The sequence below is a fragment of the Musa acuminata genome, chromosome BXJ1-9 (genome assembly GCF_036884655.1).
Source record: "Musa acuminata AAA Group cultivar baxijiao chromosome BXJ1-9, Cavendish_Baxijiao_AAA, whole genome shotgun sequence".
Lineage (NCBI taxonomy): Eukaryota > Viridiplantae > Streptophyta > Magnoliopsida > Zingiberales > Musaceae > Musa > Musa acuminata.
In genome coordinates this window covers 7,332,219-7,350,402 of record NC_088335.1, presented here as the reverse complement: position 1 = coordinate 7,350,402, position 18,184 = coordinate 7,332,219, and the positions used below count along the sequence as shown (strand labels likewise).

The 18,184-nt window shown below is 36.1% G+C and overlaps 1 protein-coding gene across 2 annotated transcripts; it reads right to left on the bottom strand.

Moving 5' to 3' along the window:
- Window positions 1-12: 12 nt before the first annotated feature.
- On the bottom strand, window positions 13-16,333 carry LOC135592878 (calcineurin-binding protein 1-like). Of its 2 annotated transcripts, XM_065082583.1 has the most exons (20): window positions 16,166-16,330; window positions 15,999-16,073; window positions 13,502-13,621; window positions 13,383-13,423; window positions 11,715-11,926; window positions 9,477-11,563; window positions 6,676-6,891; window positions 6,425-6,572; window positions 5,926-6,326; window positions 5,585-5,817; window positions 5,234-5,444; window positions 4,952-5,107; window positions 4,689-4,846; window positions 4,415-4,607; window positions 2,236-2,630; window positions 1,934-2,114; window positions 1,557-1,789; window positions 827-1,475; window positions 675-747; window positions 13-580 (listed from the first exon to the last, which is right to left on the bottom strand). In XM_065082583.1, the coding sequence occupies exons 1-20, from the start codon at window positions 16,166-16,168 to the stop codon at window positions 360-362; spliced, it is 6,006 nt and encodes a 2,001-aa protein (XP_064938655.1). In that variant the 5' UTR covers window positions 16,169-16,330; the 3' UTR covers window positions 13-359. The 2 variants fall into 2 exon arrangements, with proteins under 2 accessions (XP_064938655.1, XP_064938656.1); XM_065082584.1 differs by lacking the exons at window positions 13-580; window positions 675-747; window positions 827-1,475 and having other exon boundaries at window positions 1,658-1,789; window positions 1,882-2,114; window positions 16,166-16,333.
- Between the last annotated feature and the right edge of the window lie 1,851 nt (window positions 16,334-18,184).

The window sequence follows — 18,184 nt, the reverse complement described above, 5'->3', positions numbered from 1 at the left end:
TAAATAAACATATAGTCCCAAGAAATCATGTTATCATTTAATTTTAGCTAATAAGGTCGAATAGAGGATAATAACAAGTCCAAAGATGATTGACTAATCATGAAGGAAATTTACATCCTCAGCCATTCAAGATTGTGGAAAGAGAGGGCATCATTTCTATAACTTGTACACTACAACTCCAAGGCTCTCTCCCGCTCTATGTAAAGGAAAGCTCCATCCTGGTTTAGATACAAGAAAGGGATGGTACACTTACATCGAACTTTGCCCTTCTTTCCTCGACTGATCTCTGTTTCCTGACAATAGGTCAATCCACTTGAGTCATTTGTATCACAATGCTGCTTTACAAGTTTGCCCGCTTTTCATCCCTCGGTGCTCTCAGTTGATTTGGACATGTTGCATCGTTGAAGCTGCGAAGATGGAGCCGCAGCAGCAGATTTCTGAACCTCGGTAGAAGAAACAGGGGTGGCGCTGCGCGTGGTCTCTTCTGCAGGCAGAGCAACAGAACCAGAAGAAACAGATGGATTATCCTCTCCTTCAGCATGCTCATGGCCTTCCGTCTTTTCTCTACCAGCACTCGAGGCTGACAACCAATATTGTGTAGTTATATACAAAAAGGAAACCAACTAAGACATATCACGCATAAGACGAACAAGTGCGAGAATGACGTAACTAACCTGCATGAGTTACACTAGCAGGCATATTTACTTGCGACACCGTGGATGTCATGATTCCCTTCTTCATCCTTGACTGCATAAGATGGCATTTTAGAAAGTCAGGCACAGTCTATTCAATTCCTCACATCAATTATGCAACTTCAAGTATTTACCTTTGCCTCTTCACAGTACTTCACAACAGCTGAGATATTGGAGTAGCGGCCATGCACCAAGGTGTACGCCCATAAAAGCAGCTTTCTTGGGATACTCAAGTCAAGGATATCACTTATCTCCTTTCCTTGCTGTTGTAGCCCTTCTACAGCTGTTTGCGACAAACTTACTGTGTACAGGTTGATGCCCGATGGAAATGTTCCACAAGAACTCTCTCGATAGAAATTGTAGGTACATCTCATCAAGGCAACAGCAGCCTCCATGTTTTCTTCTGATGTTTGTCTAATCTGAATATTCTTGATTTTACATAAAGCTTCAAACCAATTCATGTCAAGGCCTTTAGATTGAAAAGGACCTTCCACTGGTGAAACCAAAAGCTCGTCTGGTTGTAGATCCACAAAAAGTAGTAGGCTATTCTCCACACAACTAAGCTGACCACTGGATTCTCCAGAATCAGGTAATGGAGTGATTAATGCCAACTTAATGGTAATAGAACGGCACCAAGCTAAAGACGCATGCTTGCAAATTTTTGCAAAGTTATTATTTGTTAGTTTTGGATTTTTAAATCGCTTTCGGATCTTTTCATTTATCCCTTCAAGTGCTTCCAGCCGTATATCACTCTCCAGCAAGTGAATGTACTGATGGATGTAGCTGCCATAAAAAGCCAAGCTTTGTAAAGAAGCAATGTAAGTGATGTTACTGTTATACAAACACCAAAATAGCTCGACTTACTTGTAGAGATTGCCTTCGGATAGGTCTGGGCTCTTCAACTCTGGTAGGCTGATGATATCAGTCCACAAATTCACATGGTCCATAAATATGTTGAACAATTTCTCCAACATTTGCTCGAGAGAAATGGAGTTATCGGTAGCATTGTGGATCTCAGCATTACAGATTGATGATATCAGAACCTGAATGTATTTTCCCAGAGCAATCGGAACAATGTCTCCCAAGCACAAAGCAAACTGAAGATAAAATGAAAGCTGTTGTTAATAAAAAATAATAATGATCTGATGGTGCATGTTAATAAACATAGTGACATGCAGAAAACAGAAACCTGCAAAAGAAATATAAATTATTTCACATTGTAGGTATTAACTAACAAATACCCTCTTATCAGTTTTGAGATAAACATAAGCCCTATCAAGAGTCCACAAATCCCCTGTCTTCTCCAGAAGATTCAAGTAGAACAACATGTATTTCCGGACACAAGTAATAAACTTCCGAGAACTTTCTGACAGGCTAAGCTCCAGACTCCTTTTGTTTCCAGAAAGTCCAAGACTCTTTCTCCTGGAAAGAGAAAAGAGATCATAATCAAGCTAAAAAACATTTGCATAAACAAGCATCATCAATAGCATATATAAAACCAAACACAAAGACCAATAAACAGATTAACAACAAAAACAAGTACCTTCCCTTTCTTGCCATACCATCAATCTCCCACATGTTCATAGTAAATGAAGATCGAGATGACTTGAAACAAAAGGAAAGTTCTTCTTTTGCCCTCTCCAGGTCTCCAGCCTCCCCCTTTCTATATAGCCCTTTGGCAAGCATGTATCTTGCTTTATGGAAGTGTTTCAGCTCGCCTTCCACACAGATTCCAAGAACTATGAGGCAATCATCATAAAGCATATGCCAGGCCTTATCTAATAACTTAGGATCAATAGTCTTCTTCTCCTTTGTATCATCTTGATCAATGACATCCTTCCCATCCAAATTCAACTGCATAAGGTCTTGGTTTGGCCAATCGAACATCTCTTGGATCTTCTCCCTAGTTGATTGACTAAAGGCATGTGTAGCAACAACCTGAAACCTCACAGCTTTAGTCATGTCAATTATGTTAGGTAACATGCATAAGAACCAATAGGCTGTCTTACAATCTCAATATAGATATATAATAAAAAATGCTAGAACACTCAACTTAATTTACATGGTCAGACAAATGGTACAAGAAGGTGGATTGTGTAAAAAGTTATAAATCATTATATCGTATTTTCTCTACTCAGCTGCACACATTTGAATTTAAGTCTATGAACAATCAAGATTATACAAATAGGCCATTGTTTAGCTAAAAGTTTCTGCAAGTATGACATGTAGTATCCAAATAATGTGCTAGCTTATTAGTTATTTATATTGATATTATCCAATTACTTCTAGGAAACAGCTAGTTATTTTCCTCCCGGATGGTATGGACCAAGATGCAAATAACTGGAGCGTATACTATTGAACCTATCAACTCCCGAGTTCAGGCCATTTTAACCAAAGTTGCCAAGGGCGTCAATTATTTTACAATCACAAGTTTGAAGAGCACTGGCCAGCATCTGGCATGGTAAGTCCATCAGCAAATGTTACAAAGAGGCATTGACAACAAAGGCATGCTCATGAAATCAAAATGGGGAAAATGAAGAGAAAAGAGAGAAGATGGAGAACAGAATCCCACTCAGGATCCTGGTGTACAGCTACAACCAGGTGCTATCTTCAAATGTCCTACAGCAAATCCAAAGCAAGAAAAAGATCAACCATGTCTCCTGATTAATGAGAATGTGGAGCTTCAAGATGTCTCTTGTTGAATCTAAAGACAGCTTAAAAGGTGATACCTAAATGGATAAAATGGATAGGTAGCAAGTCACCACATATTTTTTAAACTTGTGAACAGTGAGACACATCGATAATGAACTTAAATCTCAATGGATCTGTGACCTTTTTGTCTCTTAGGAGATGAACATTTGATCCTTGAATCTGAAGACATCATTATCCCCTCCTTGTCAAGAATTTTACAAGTATAGGTTATTATAGAAAGTTGGAACCCTAATTCCATTAGATTAGGCAAATGCTTCCACCTGCCAACTAATCATTTGGGTTTCTAACAAGTCCATCTTCTGCCTCAGTTTGCTTTGTCATCAACTTTCAGAGGATTGACATCATACCACAAAGAGCCAAAAAGTTCGAAAAATCTTTTATTGATCTTCACATGGAATATTATGATCTTTAGTGACCTCACATATGAAGCAGAAACTAAGGTGAAATATATGCACATGATTGCAATCCAGAAATGTCTGAATATAAATCTAAAAGACTAAGTTGTGAATGAAATTAAAAAAAAAAAGAATTGTAGAATGACACAGAACTATACAGAAATAGAACAAGCTTGTGAATTGTATTCTACTGAAATCAGCAATCTACATATAAAGGTATACCACGACTATCCAGTGGTACATACTGGTCAAACAGGGAATCACCATGCTGAAATGTTCTAAAGAGCTGTCACAGCTGTCAATGTGGCCACAATGAGCTTTCCAATATGTAAATCCAGTATGTTACGATAAAGTAGCACAAGTATTTTTTAATATATGACATGAATGCCTTGAATAAGCTAGAAAGATCTTCCGTTATATTTGTAAAAGAAAAGAGATGCTAAGGACATTAGTATTCTTTGCCGCATGTTTTCCAGAAATATACTTATTCTAAAAACAAACTATCATCTCTCTATCAAAACTAGAAGTATAGAAATTAGAAAAAAATTCATCTAGCAATTGACATTATTAGAAAAAGACAACAAACAAGCAATTTATAGAAGCTCTTAGTCAAACCTGAATAATATCTAAACTTTGTTTTCCTCGTGTATAAAGCAACTTCATGCGTGATGCATGCATTCTGTACACAGGATCAACAGCAGAAGGATTTAATGAAGCAGCTTTGCTAAAGTAATACAAAGCTTTAGCAGGTGATTGTCCCATCTTTTCACACAGTTTTCCAAGGTAAAAAGCGTGGAGCCATTCAGACCTAATTTGAGGACATACAACAATTGTGTCAGTTTACATTCAATATATGGTTGACGTATAACACCTACGCAAATAGTAGTACTTTAATGCAAAAGCCTTCTCGAAGTGTTTCATCGAATTTTGGCAAAATGTCATCCATGTTGAATCCTTTGTTGGTAAAATAGATCGCTGATCATAAAATGGTACAACATTCTGAAGGCTGTCATAGTAGACTAGAGCCAATAATTCATGTATTTGGCTCTGAAAGAGAATCCAAAAGAAAAGGAGAAGGCAATTAGTTGTTGGATCAAGTAAAATGTTAAGTACATGGATCAACTAAATAACACTAGCCTTGCAAAAAAATACCTGTTGAGATGAAGTACTGGCTAGAGCTAAACTCATTAATAAGCACCGTCTACTCCGTCTTCGACCAGCCTCAACTCTTTGATGCAGATTAGTGTTTTTTTTCCAATCTAATATATTTATATGTTTACTACCATCATTCAGCAACAAGTCCACCTCCTGTAGTGAAGACAAAACAGACATAGAACATGAAAATCGGAATTGATTGATGCAACAATCACGCCAAACAAATTGTATCTCTTTTAGAAAGCTTTAAGAGAACTTCACATTATATAATGCAACTACCTCATCATATATATTTGCAAGCTTCTGCCAGCTCTCAAACTGCAAGGGATTGTACAGTAGGTCATATTTAAATAGATTTGCACTTTGTTCCACAAATTCCTCCCCTTCTTTTTTAAGTACAAAGCCAGCATACTTGTCAATAGCACTTATCTCTTCAGCCTGGGCCATAAGATAGTACAAGTTGCCATAAACTTCTAAGTACTGCTCAGAGCTGAAATAATTAGTCAACATATAAAACAGATATTAGTTGTCAATAAAAGTAAATGCACCAAACTGAGTTAGAAAAAAAAAGAAATGTAACAAAGTTGGCAAAACAACATAAGGCAAGGAAGTTCCACTTATCAAACAAACCTCACAACTGATGATTTTTTGTGTGTCTCAAGGCCTCTTGCATTAGACAGAATAGTTGTTACCAGCTCTTGACCTTCATTAGGTCCAGAAACTTCACGAAGTTTATCTTCCCATAGATCAGGACCATCGAGGAATTTGTCAATTGCATTCTCAGACAATATGTCATCAGGTGGTTGAGGGAAGTGTTTCCGGATAGCCCGAAGCACTCTTCTGAGCTTAACCAATCCAGCTCTCTATGATCAAAAGAAAAATGATGGTACCAGATCCAGCAAATTTACAATACTGACAAGCTATCTATGAATTGAATATGTGAGGAGAAAAGCAGGAAGAAAGAAACTCACTGACAGAGCCTTTGCATAAGGTAAAACATATCGAAATACATCCGCACACTGCTCTTTTGTTTGGTATTCTCCACGACTAGTATTTTTATGAATGGCTAGTTCCTCTTCACTAGAAGAATCTGGGTTTATCTTAAGCCCATATAAGCAGAAGAAGCTCTGATCCAAGGCATTATCAATACCCAACTCAATCTCCTCTAATTCTTCATCGGTAAGAGAACTAGCAGTCTCACCAACAGTGGTACTTTGCTTCTGTTCTGAAGAAGAATCCAATTTAGAGTTCTTTCCAGTATCCAGTGCATCCTCGTGTTTTTCATTTTCTTCATAAGTGACAACACAATCAGAAACCACATTTTCTACAGTGTGCTTGTGAGAAGATGTAATTTCCTCTTGTCCATTTGTACCTAAAAGTAAACAGAGCTCAAATCTCTCACAACTGAAAATTGTTTGTGGTGTCAGCATAATAAAACAACTCGATCATTTTTCATCTATCATAGCATACCACTCAATTGCTTTAGTTTTACATCTAGTGCTAAGAGATGCTTGATTGCAAATTTGAGAAATGTGCCTTCCTCCCCTTCACTGTCCCTACCAGCACAACAAAGCCCATACTCGGCAAGCAAATCATGGACTGCCACAATCAGGTCAACCTGTGATGTTATATACACACAAGATAATAAACAGTTCAACACAATGTCAGAATGAGGAAAAAAATCCACAAACTTGTTTCTGTGAAAGAATGGAAAATTTTACTTGAGTTTTGATAGAAACCGAAGGGTCAAGGTGTTGGAGTTTGCAAAAAGCAATGGCAGCATCTACCAGGCACCAGCTCTCCCATTGCTCTGTCTGACCTGAACTTGCTGAACCAGGAGACTTTTGGCTGACGATTGTTCTCATTATACTGCGCATAACCGTCACGAGCAAAGACTGAATATCTGCTACAGTGCAAATAAGAGATCCCAAGCTATCCTGCAAGTAGAGACAGCAGCATATGGTTGTTATATATGCCCTCATGAAAATAATCTCTGCAAGAATCATTTTAAGTTGCATTGATAAATCAGACATTCAAACAAAAATGGAGAAAGAATAGGTGGCATGAAGACAGACCAAAAGGGTAGCAATCAACAATCATGTAAAGGTAAAAGGAAATAATCTATTATACCCTGCAAAAGGACAGAAGCAACCTGATGGATGAATGCTAACTAGACAAACTAGCTTGATGCAATGCAACAAACTAGATATGATTTAATAAAATCTGAGAGATAGTAAAAGGAATTAAAACAATTTAGACAATGCACAAACATCCACAACTAAGTTATGGGTGTCAGAGATATTATATACTGATCTGATAGTAGAAAAACCATATTTGTATCCATCAGCAAATATGAATTCAGACACAGATATCAAATGATACCATAAGTTTTCCATGATGACACCAATAGCTGTTATTTGAAATTGTCCAAATCCAGCTGCCTGACAAAATAAAACTCCTTAATATTAAGGTTAGACATAATATCACTCTACAAGGGCCGATCAGAACCTTATACAAGCATATAAATGTTCTCCCTAATTATTAAAAGAGGAATATAGTAGCTAAATTTGTCATTAATAGATCTCAAAAACATCCATCTTGAGTTGAAAAGGTAATTACTCAATTCTCAGGCATACACTAGACCAGGAAGGAATTTGAGCATATACACCTATATATTATAGAAACTATCAGGAAATATCTAAAACTGGGATCAACTAGGAAGCTTCAGTCAAAAACTATAAAATTGATTGACTGCATACATATATTCCTATCCTCTAGTATTGTGAAACATCTCCTCATTGCACTTACACTTTGCCCATCCTAAACATATTTGCCCACATGCATATGGATGCCCTTGTAGGCTATACATAGGTCGATGAGGGCAGGTCACATTCTATCGGCTATGTGAAATTTACAATGAATTAACTAGATCTTGTACCCAAATATGATCTAGGATTATTTAGACCCAAATCTCAAGCCTTGTGCCTCTAACAGGGAAAAAATTGATCTTTCTACCTGTCAAACAGCCTTTAAAGTTTAAATTCTTACACGAAGTCTTCACTTGGCTTGGAACATAATACTAGCTTAAGAGAGTTAATATCAAGTTGATTGTAAAATCATATGAAGATGGCTCTAGAGAAGGATTGGACGATGATAATATCGATGTCTTTTATACCACTGAGGTTCATAAAGACGTGCAGGAAAGATGTAGGATCACATGCCTATTGGGACATAAATTCCACATTTCCACTTAATTAGTTAGTTTTGGGTGCCTAGAAAATTCTAATACTATGACTTCAGTCTCATTTTATTCTTTCTAGTTCATGGTTCCTCTCCTAAGATATTTTTATCCATCAATGAAAGAAGCAAGCAAACAAATCATGAACAGGTCATACGGCATTGACCATGCTATTGGTCTTCTAAAATACATATTATTAAGGAAAGGAGGCCTAAACTCAAAAGTTGGCATACTGCACCTAGAAACTTTGCATCTCCCAAAAGTGAATACCATTTACTGTTCCACCAACAATACCGAACCAGCAAGGATTGACATACTGCCTAAGTCGGTACGGTATGAGCAATACATATCGGTCCGATAGAGGACCAGCACGTGGACCACCCTGTACCAGGCTATATATGTAAAGGGGGGTCGTATCGGGTGATACGGCCTATGTACCAAGCGAAAAGGTCGAAATAACGGTCAGATTTCAACCGATATGGATCAACGACCCAGATTTATCTTGATCCAACAGTCAATTTGACTGTTGGACCCCCTTTTAGACACCATTTAAACCCTCTCCCCCTCCCCCTCTTTCACCCTCTCTCACTCTCACATCTTCTGAACTCTCTTTCACACTCAGTCGCTCTCTTTCTCACACATTCTCACTCTTTTCTCAATTAAAGCTGATATTTGGTGATTAGAGCTTCATTTGGGAGGATTAATGCATTCTAACAAGTGATTTGGAGGAGGAATACTCTAATTAAAAAGTATGTATTCTCTTACTACTGCTTGGTTAAATTTTCCTGGTTGCATTAAGCCAGTTGCAATGTTTATTATGAAAAAAATTCCTACTTGGTTAAATTTTCCTGGTTGCATTAAACCAGTTGCAATGTTTATTATGAAAAAAATTCCTAATCAGTATTTCAATCAATCAGGGAAAAGAATCAAATATCCACACATGCAAACTTTTAAAAGATGACGAGATAAGTGGGCTTTAATTCCACGAGAGCTCAGAAGAGGTCATGGAACCTCAAACATGCAGAAGTAGTTCAGGACTTCTCAATTAATTAGAACATGCATCACAACAAATAACTAATGAAGATTGTAAACAGCAGCACAATAAAATACATATCAAATACTACATTAGTTTCAATTCCCATCATAAAACACTAAACAAACAAGGTCAAAAGTTAGCTCTTACAAACGAAAATAATAATAATAATATTATTATTATTATTATTATTTATAACAATAATAATAATAATATTATTATTATTTATAATAATAATAATGAACACTTACAGTAGCACCAGCTTGATCAATAAAGTTCTTCACTAAAGTTGTACTTCGGGATATATCTTTAACTTCTTCAGAAACCAGACTTTTCCAATGTTTGCTCATTGGTTCTGCAAAGTCTATTTCAAAATCACAACTTGCTTTTGATGCTGAACTTTTACCCTTCAACGCCGCAGCAGAACCTTCCATACCAGCTGCAACAGATAACACTTGAAGCTTTCTCCGGTGACAGTTCAGATATACCTGAATATCCATTGGTTCTGCCTTTTGACATGCTGAAATAAGAAGATTTAATGCCGATAGCTCCACTGACATGATCTTTTCTTTTTCTTTCAATGGACCAAACACAGAATCAAGATACACATCCTTAGTAGAAAGCAGAAGAGGAGAGAGCATGTTCATGCACTCCAAGTACATTCCTTTCTCCATCATTTCATCTGAAACTTTCCCAAGTAGAGAGTCAAGCTTCAATAAGTTAATTTCATGAAGAATTCTATCAACAGTTATCAGTCTCACAAGCTTGCAGTGAGGTAGAAAGACAAAGTCAGAAGCCTCTTCTAATTTATTGTTATTTCTCAGAAGTGATAAACAAATGTAGAATTCATTGAAAGCTTTTGCCTTGCAGTCTTGGAAAAGAGACAACCGACCGCTCAACCAGAAGAAACGCACCCAAAAAGCATTATTATCTGTTAAAGTAGAACTATGCACAAATCTTTCCTGGGAGGCAGAATCACTACTTATTGTTGCTCTTACATTTTGAGAATTATTCAACAACAGCCCACCTTCTTTCTCAAGTTTGTCATCTAAAAGTAATGATGTTCTTTGAGCATCATTAATCTCCATTACAGTTTGTGTACTACTGAAATGATTATCTATACCAATTAAGTCATCATGAGAATCGAGAGTTACCAATTCAATGACTTTGCAAAGATGATATGATGCCTCAGAAAGATACTCTAACCGTTTTGATCTGTTAGCAAACCATGATCCCTGGTCATAGTATAACTCGGCAAGAAATAAGCAAGATAATGGGGAGCGATCCTGACCCCAATTTCTGGTCAATTTCTCTAATTCCATGAACTTGACAAAGCTGTCCTGAAAGGGAATATACTTGTGGGCCACCTCCTCCAGTAAAAGATGAGCTATATGATGAGCACCAAAATTCTTTGAGGTTTTAGATATAAATTGCAAAGTATCATTGTGCTCAAGGTTTGAATTATAGGTAAGAGAATCAGGGTACATGCTATCAGAAGTAAATGAACAATCTTGACCTACAGTTCTTAATCTTCTTAGGATAAAGGGATCCAGAAATTGACAGACAATGTTTGCCTGATCTTTGGCGCTGGATTCTGATTCTTCTTTACTTAATTTGCGACTTCTAAGCATTTCAAGACGTGTACTTCGCCTTTCCTGGTGATGTTCTCTGTCTGTACTGATATCTCTTTCTTTAATTGTAGTTGACTTCTCCATACCATAAGAACCCAACAATGTGCACCCATCAACAGGATGCAAACCATGTTCTTTACTTTTGGCAGGGTTCACAATAATGTCTGAAAATTCACTTAAGCGTATATCTATCTTTATACAAGTAAACCTATCCATGTTCTCATTTGTTTGGGTTTCCATGCTCCTATCATCAATTGTTGTTGCATCACCAGATAATTCCATTCCAAGCCTGTTAAATTGCTTGTCATTTCGTACATCCTCATGATCATGCAGAGTCTCTGGCTCAGAATCTTTAGTGGCTGGCTGAACAAATATGCCCAGAATTGCATCCAGAAGAGCCGACCATGTTGCTCCAGCCAACTGCAGTTCTATGGTCTGATTACGTCTTTTAGATATGCGATTGCTGCTATTTTCATCGTCTACTGATTTTCTTTTCTCAGAAAAATTAAGTCTAACATGCTTTGGTTCCAGCTTATCGATACCACGAGGTGCAAAAGGTACTGGCTCAGCATCCTCGATAGTCTTCTTAACATGCAAAGCACGAGAATGTGATGGCCAATGTCTAAGAATAAGATTTGCTACAGAAAGACATGCAACTTCATCACCAATTGCAATCAGTACCTCCAATAATTTCTCCATGCAATTCCCTTCACGCAAAGTAAAAAAAATTAAGAAAAATGATGTTAGTATACATAGTGACATCCTAATTTTAAAGTAAAATAGAAAATATGATAAATACCAAAATAACATGGAACAAGAATAAATTTTGTATCTCTAAGGAGCATCATATAGCCTTACAATTATTGGGGCTGCACAGAAGTCCTTGCTCAAATGCCCACCTTGAAGTGCTCAATAAACCCATTTTGCATGATAATGTTCCCAGGTGATTCCAAACAACTGAGTCATTCTCATCAAGCTCCACGGCTTGGAGATAGCAGTGAAGAGCATTCTCATAATATATGGGGCCTTGTTGAAGGAAGACAGCTGCAAGATTCTTCAGTGACAAGAACCTGCAGTAAATGAAGTTGTCAACACAAAGTGACAGAATGAACAACCATCAACTTGAAGACTATTAACACTTTAAGCATAACACTACTAGGCAGTAATACTTGCAGGTGAAGAAAACATTGCCAAAAAAGGTACAGTTCCTGAATGAAGTTTTAAAAAAAATTCAAAATCAATATTCCATGGGGTCTTTGCCCACTGTTCCAAATCTCCGTAATTGTTCATGTACAAGTTGCCGATATAAACCTTTAAACAATGAGAACCCAATATGTTACCCACCTGTCAGTCTTCACCACCTAGCCACTGGAGGAGTGACTTTTGGGAAACAAAATAAAATGCACATCCTGAGCTTCTATGATAGGTGGAACCCACCCCTTCCTCTGCATCCATGATTTTCATCTCCCTCCTGCTTGTCCAATCTCTCTTCTTCTAACTCTCTCCACTGCCTACCCAAGCTCTCTCTCACCCCCCCGAGCTATCAACCATTCCCATAAGTTCTCTCCTCCATTCTCTCTCCCTGAGCTTATAAACAGTCAAGAAAGCTTTTAAGTTTTAAGACCATTATTAGTACTTCCAAGAAGTGAAATATAAACAATAGTCAAGAATTGAATGTTTAAATACAAAAAGAGATTGAAGAGTTTCATAAATGCATTTATTTCCAATTTTCCTATATTATAAAACAATCAATATGCAATTTCTAAGTACCAAAGATTACAAAAGCAAGAGAGAGTTGCAAACACTGTAAAGGGAAATGAGAATTTTGACTTGGACATTATATATGTCATGATCCGACCTGACGAAATAATTAACTCATTAACATGACAGGCATGAACCATTGACCTAAAATGCTTAGACTTAGGCTAATGTAGTAGACCCATTCTAATCATATAAACAAGATCAATTGGCCTCCCGTATCAGACATGGGATTAAATATGAGGTGTTGCAATTCTCCTCCACTTAGGTTCCACGTCTTTGTCAATGCTCAAACATAACCCATGATCAAGGTTTGGTATGGTGCATGTTTTGCCCAATCCAATAATTGCTCCATGTCTTGATGTGTCTATTACATGGGCCTAACCCCAATCTACATACAACACTTGTTCACTTGGGCCCTCACCATACTCCACCCTGATAACATTCATCATAACCCGACTGGATGGGATATCTCACCCCTTGTAGGCTTGAATCACTAATCCAAAATGCTTAAACTCGACTTAAGGATAATAGACCACACTCTAGCCCTATAAACCAACTCAATTGACCTCCCACCCTCGACATAGGACTAAACCTAGGATGTCAGGATAAATGTCTTGAATACAGAAAGTTCTGCTCAACTTTATATTACAAACTCTTGGTCCAACATGAATGGACAATGTCAGAAACAACTAGCACAAAGAATGATAGTAGCAAAAGTCATTTACCAAGTTGAACAGAGTATGTATAAGTATTGCAGCTACAAACCTTAGCTGTAACATATGACGGTCACCAGGAACATTACCAACCTAACAAGAACAGATAAACTTTTAATTAGTTGAAGTATGAACAAAAGTGTTAAACATATCATTTCTAGCTGAAATTACCTGGGCACTCGATATGAGAGGATCCTTCAAAACAGATTCTAATAGCTCACGAGCTTTTCCGTAATCTTTAGCTTGCAATTTCAAGAGTCCTTCATGATATGTTTGGGAAAGATGGAACTCCTGAAAATGATGGCAAAAGAGTTCTTAGGAAATAAATTTTCATATTAGATGGTACAATCAATTAACTGAAGTGCATTGCTTAGAGATCAGCAGTCCCACAGTACAAATAAATAAAAATGGACATGCATTTCACAAACACAAAGTGCATATATAGGAACTATATGGAAAGTTCATGCCACATTGTTGGGAGTTGGAACTTCTGACCTTCAGTTGCATGGACAGGGACACGAGTCATGTTCCAATGCATATCCAAGTCAAATTTTATATATGAGAAATAACAAACAACAAGAACACCTAAAGTGAGTTAAATTAAATCTATGAACAACATGCGAATAAAGGTTGGAGACTATTGAAGGAGAAATGAACTGTTTCTTCTCCATAGGAATGCGTAATTACCTCTATTATTTTGTGCTAATTAATTCATAATATTGATGTGTGTGTCACTCTCCTCAACTTCAGTGCTTTCATAAATTACTGATTTATGTGCATGCCAAATATATATTTATCACATTTAGTCAATAATGGTTCTCCATTTTAAATAATGATATCAAGTATGTTCATGAATCAACAATAACAACAAAGTCATAAGTCCCAATTATTCGAGGTCCGCTACATGGATTTTTTATCGTCATTTGGATCTATAAAAAGTCATATGTTTAGTTAAATTAAAAGTATTTAAATCCTTATTTATAGTTTTTACTAAAAAAATTTTTAGATCTTCTTCTATCTTTCCTTGTTTTAGTTAAGCATGTTCATGAATCTTAAAAATTAATAATCACTAGGTCTCCTGTACATGCATAAAAGCAAAATTATAAGAAAATCAGGATTTATGTTAGGGCCAGTCATTCTTAAAAAAAAGGGATCGGATTACAATGATCAGCCATGCTGGACAAAAAGGATTGGAGTATTGGTTTTCCAAAAAGTTAAATTAAAATTAGTAAAAACCTAAAGATCTGCTGATAAATTTAAATAAAAAGCATTCTTAATCATAATGATAGAATTCACCCTAAGGAAGAGAACAAATTATTATTGGAGGAGTCTGAATCATAATAAATATTTACAATACAAATTCAAGACCCAGAATACAAAAGTTATCTGACACTTGCATGAAGGCGTAAATATTTCGAGTTGGCATGCAAGCCCTGCTACCAGATGACTAGGTTAAGTAGAAATATGTAAAACAGGCTAACAAATGATCAATCCAAACTTCCAAATGCACAAAACCAACTATTTCATATACTAGTGAGCTAACTAGTAAGTCAAGAGAGCTAGCGAATATGGAGATACACTGAGAGTTAAAACTCTATGCCACTAAGCTGTTATAAGTTGTACATGAGGCTGTTTTGCCAGAACAAGCTCTTGATGTAACACCAAGGTGTGATCAATCATCAACAAATTACTGCAGAGTGCAGACTAAATGGAACAACAACTAATGAGCAAAAGCATCAAATTATGGACCTCGGTGAACTTACAAGGCAATTGGCTCTAGTCCCAATTTGAAAGAGCAAACCTTATAAGGCCAGAGAAGGTTTTAAACTTGTGGAATTTTACCATGTTCTGAGCACTAGCAATTCTTATGCATTAGTGACTAGCCAAAGTTAAAGTACAGCTTCAGAGATGAGGCATCTGTCTGCTCCAATTTAGACCTAAAAATTCTAGCAATTTGTATCTGAATGACAGCTCCTTATACCACTATATGACCTTAAAAAACTAAATTCGCTTGTTTTGCGACCTCAAAACTTAAAAAAGTAAATAAACCATGCAAGGGCAATGCAAAGCTTGCAAAATAATAACACTAGTATCAACAAGCGTTCTATCTTAATTTTAGCACGTCAAACCAGATAAAGGGACCAAAGAAGATCGTAGAAATCAACAATTGATCAATCCATGTTTCGAAAAGAAACTGAAAAAGGAAAACCCAATTAAAGTTAACCATATCCTTAGCTATGCCAATTCTTATGAGGTCATACATATATCTCCTCCAATTTATTCCAACAACATTCACACAAATTCCTTCTGAAAGACAGCTCTAAATGCCACTAATTACCATGAAAAAAAAGGACATGCTTCGCAACCATAAAGACAGAATAGTACCAATTAAAACTACAATTTTAATACAAGAAAAAGCAGAAGTGGAAGTACCAAAATGCCTAAACCATCTCAAATCCCTAATCCCAGAGAAACCCTGCCAGGGCAATGCAAAGTGTGCAGAAAGGCAATACTAGCAAAAACTAGGGTTCTCATTTTTGCTATCTTCACACGTCAAAACACCAAACTAAGACGCGAAAGAAGGTCCCTCACAATCAGACATCAATTTATCTTAACAAAAGAAAGAACAACAACAACAGGAACTACAGAGAGCGGGACGGAGGCGTGCCTGGGCTTCTTTGGTTGGGGCGAGGGGCTCCCACTTGCCTCCGGATTCCGTGTCGTTGATGGCCGCGATGGAGAACTTTGAGATACCAAAAGAGAAAATTCCCATTAATTAGAATTGGGAACCGATGGAAGGGGGCATCCGGATCCATCGAGGGTTAGGTGGCTCACCATGGCTGCGACGACGGTCGCGTCGTGCTCCGCTCCCTCTGCGGCGGGCAACAAGACTTGTGAGCGCACAAGCGCCGGTGGAGGATTCGGAGAAAGAAGACGAAGAAAGAAGCGGATTTTTTCCTGTTGAGTTAATTACTTTGCGAGACCGAAGCGGCGTTAGAATACGGATTTCAAAGGATATTAAGAATATATATATATATATATATAAAGAGAGAGAGAGCATTTTATTTCCCTCGAAAAAGCGCCATATTTTAACCTTTTTTTTTCAGTAGAGAGTCCCTTTTCTTGAAGTCTCCAATTTTACTCCAAAAACGGTGAGGAATATTTTTTTTCCAGCGTTTTTAATTTGTTAATCTTTTTCTTGACATGGTTTTGTTGGGTTCAAGTTTCGTTTGATAAAACTTTAAAGGATGATTTCTTCTTAACGAGTTTCTTTTCTTTTTTTATTTTTCTTAAAAATTTCTTAATTTTTTATTTGATATTTTTCCTTTAATACTCTAAATATCTATCGTCGCCGTCACCTTCTCCTCCAAGTGAGTATTCTCGATTGTCGTATCCATCCCATTATGTCAATTTTTCTCCTCTCATAATTCTTATATTATGTTACATTTATGTTTATCGTTTTCGTTTGTTATGCTACTTATGTCGTGTCTATTTGATGACATATTGACAAGTAAGTTAAGATAAAAAAAATAAAATATATTAATTATTTAATTTTTTTAAAAGCTCCACCACTTTCTTATTGAAGCACATCATAAGGCTGAGTGATAGAGGACAATGAAGAGGATGAGAGTAAGGAAGACAAATGTCGATTAGAGAGAGAGAGAGAGAGAGGAAGGGAGCTGAATTAGTTAGTGAGGGCAAAGCAAAAAAAGGAGAGTGTGAGATGGGTGCATACAACCACTTCGATGAGTTGCACATCGATCTATCAACAAAAAAGCACATTTCATACCTTCAAAGCTAAGTTCTCTTGTGTTGAATCAAAGTACAACTCCACCATATAACCTTATGATTGCATTTACGATCATTAGTAGCATAATGGGGGCAAAAGCGGTGGTCAACGATCTCCACTCGAGGAGGAGACAACAACAAGAGGTATTTTGGATAAAAAATAAAAATAAAAACTAGGGGATTAAATTAGATAAATTTAATTTTTTTATTAAATAAGTATGAAATAAAGTTTAAATTCTAACAAAAAAACTAATTTATACAATAATTTAAAATACATATCAACATAAAGTTTAGATATTTATGCTTTAAATAATATTTTAGTACTAATAATTAATACATATATACTTAAATATTAATTTTTAAAGAATAAAGACTTTGATTATTATTATTTTCAATATTTTTAATTTTATAACATAATTTACTTTTTCCCGTATTATTAATTTGGTTTTAGACTCATTGGACCGGTTCTTAGAACTCTGAACCGGACCAAGAAACAACCGGTTGTAAAAAGATGGGAAGGAAAATAAAATATATGTATTTTTGGGTTTTAAAAAACAAAGAATCTCTGTGGTAAAAAAATAAAACTTTCTATGGAAAAAAGTCAAAATTAACGTTATAAATATAAATATATATCATTAAAATAGAGAAAATAGTCTATTGATATTTTTTACATATATATACCCCTCAAATTCAGGTATCCCATACATCTACATGTACATATATATATACATATTTTTTTTTCTTATATATATATATATATATTAATATACCACTTAAATAAAGATATTAGTTCTACCTTGATATCTTTTATATGCATTAATATACCATATCTTGATTATCATTACAAAGTATTGCTATCAAATATCATTTTCACCACTTATTTTTCAAAATAATTATAATAAAAAATTCTTGTCTCAACATCAAATAATGAGATTCCAAAAAAGAACATGGATAAGGGGACAATTTTTTTGAAGGAAGGCTTTGGGAACACCTTTTTATTTTTTATTTTTTTTGGGTGCAGAGAACACCTTTAATTTTATAATACAATTGTTGTTTACATAAAAA

What these genes read in the sequence shown, in the direction of transcription:
- LOC135592878 (XM_065082583.1), bottom strand. An exon ending in CCAGTACTTCATCTCAACAG is followed by an intron (nt 4,847 to 4,951) that starts GTATTTTTTTGC and finishes ATTCTCTTTCAG; the next exon opens with AGCCAAATACATGAATTATT. An exon ending in ATCTCAAAACTGATAAGAGG is followed by an intron (nt 1,790 to 1,933) that starts GTATTTGTTAGT and finishes TTTTATCTTCAG; the next exon opens with TTTGCTTTGTGCTTGGGAGA.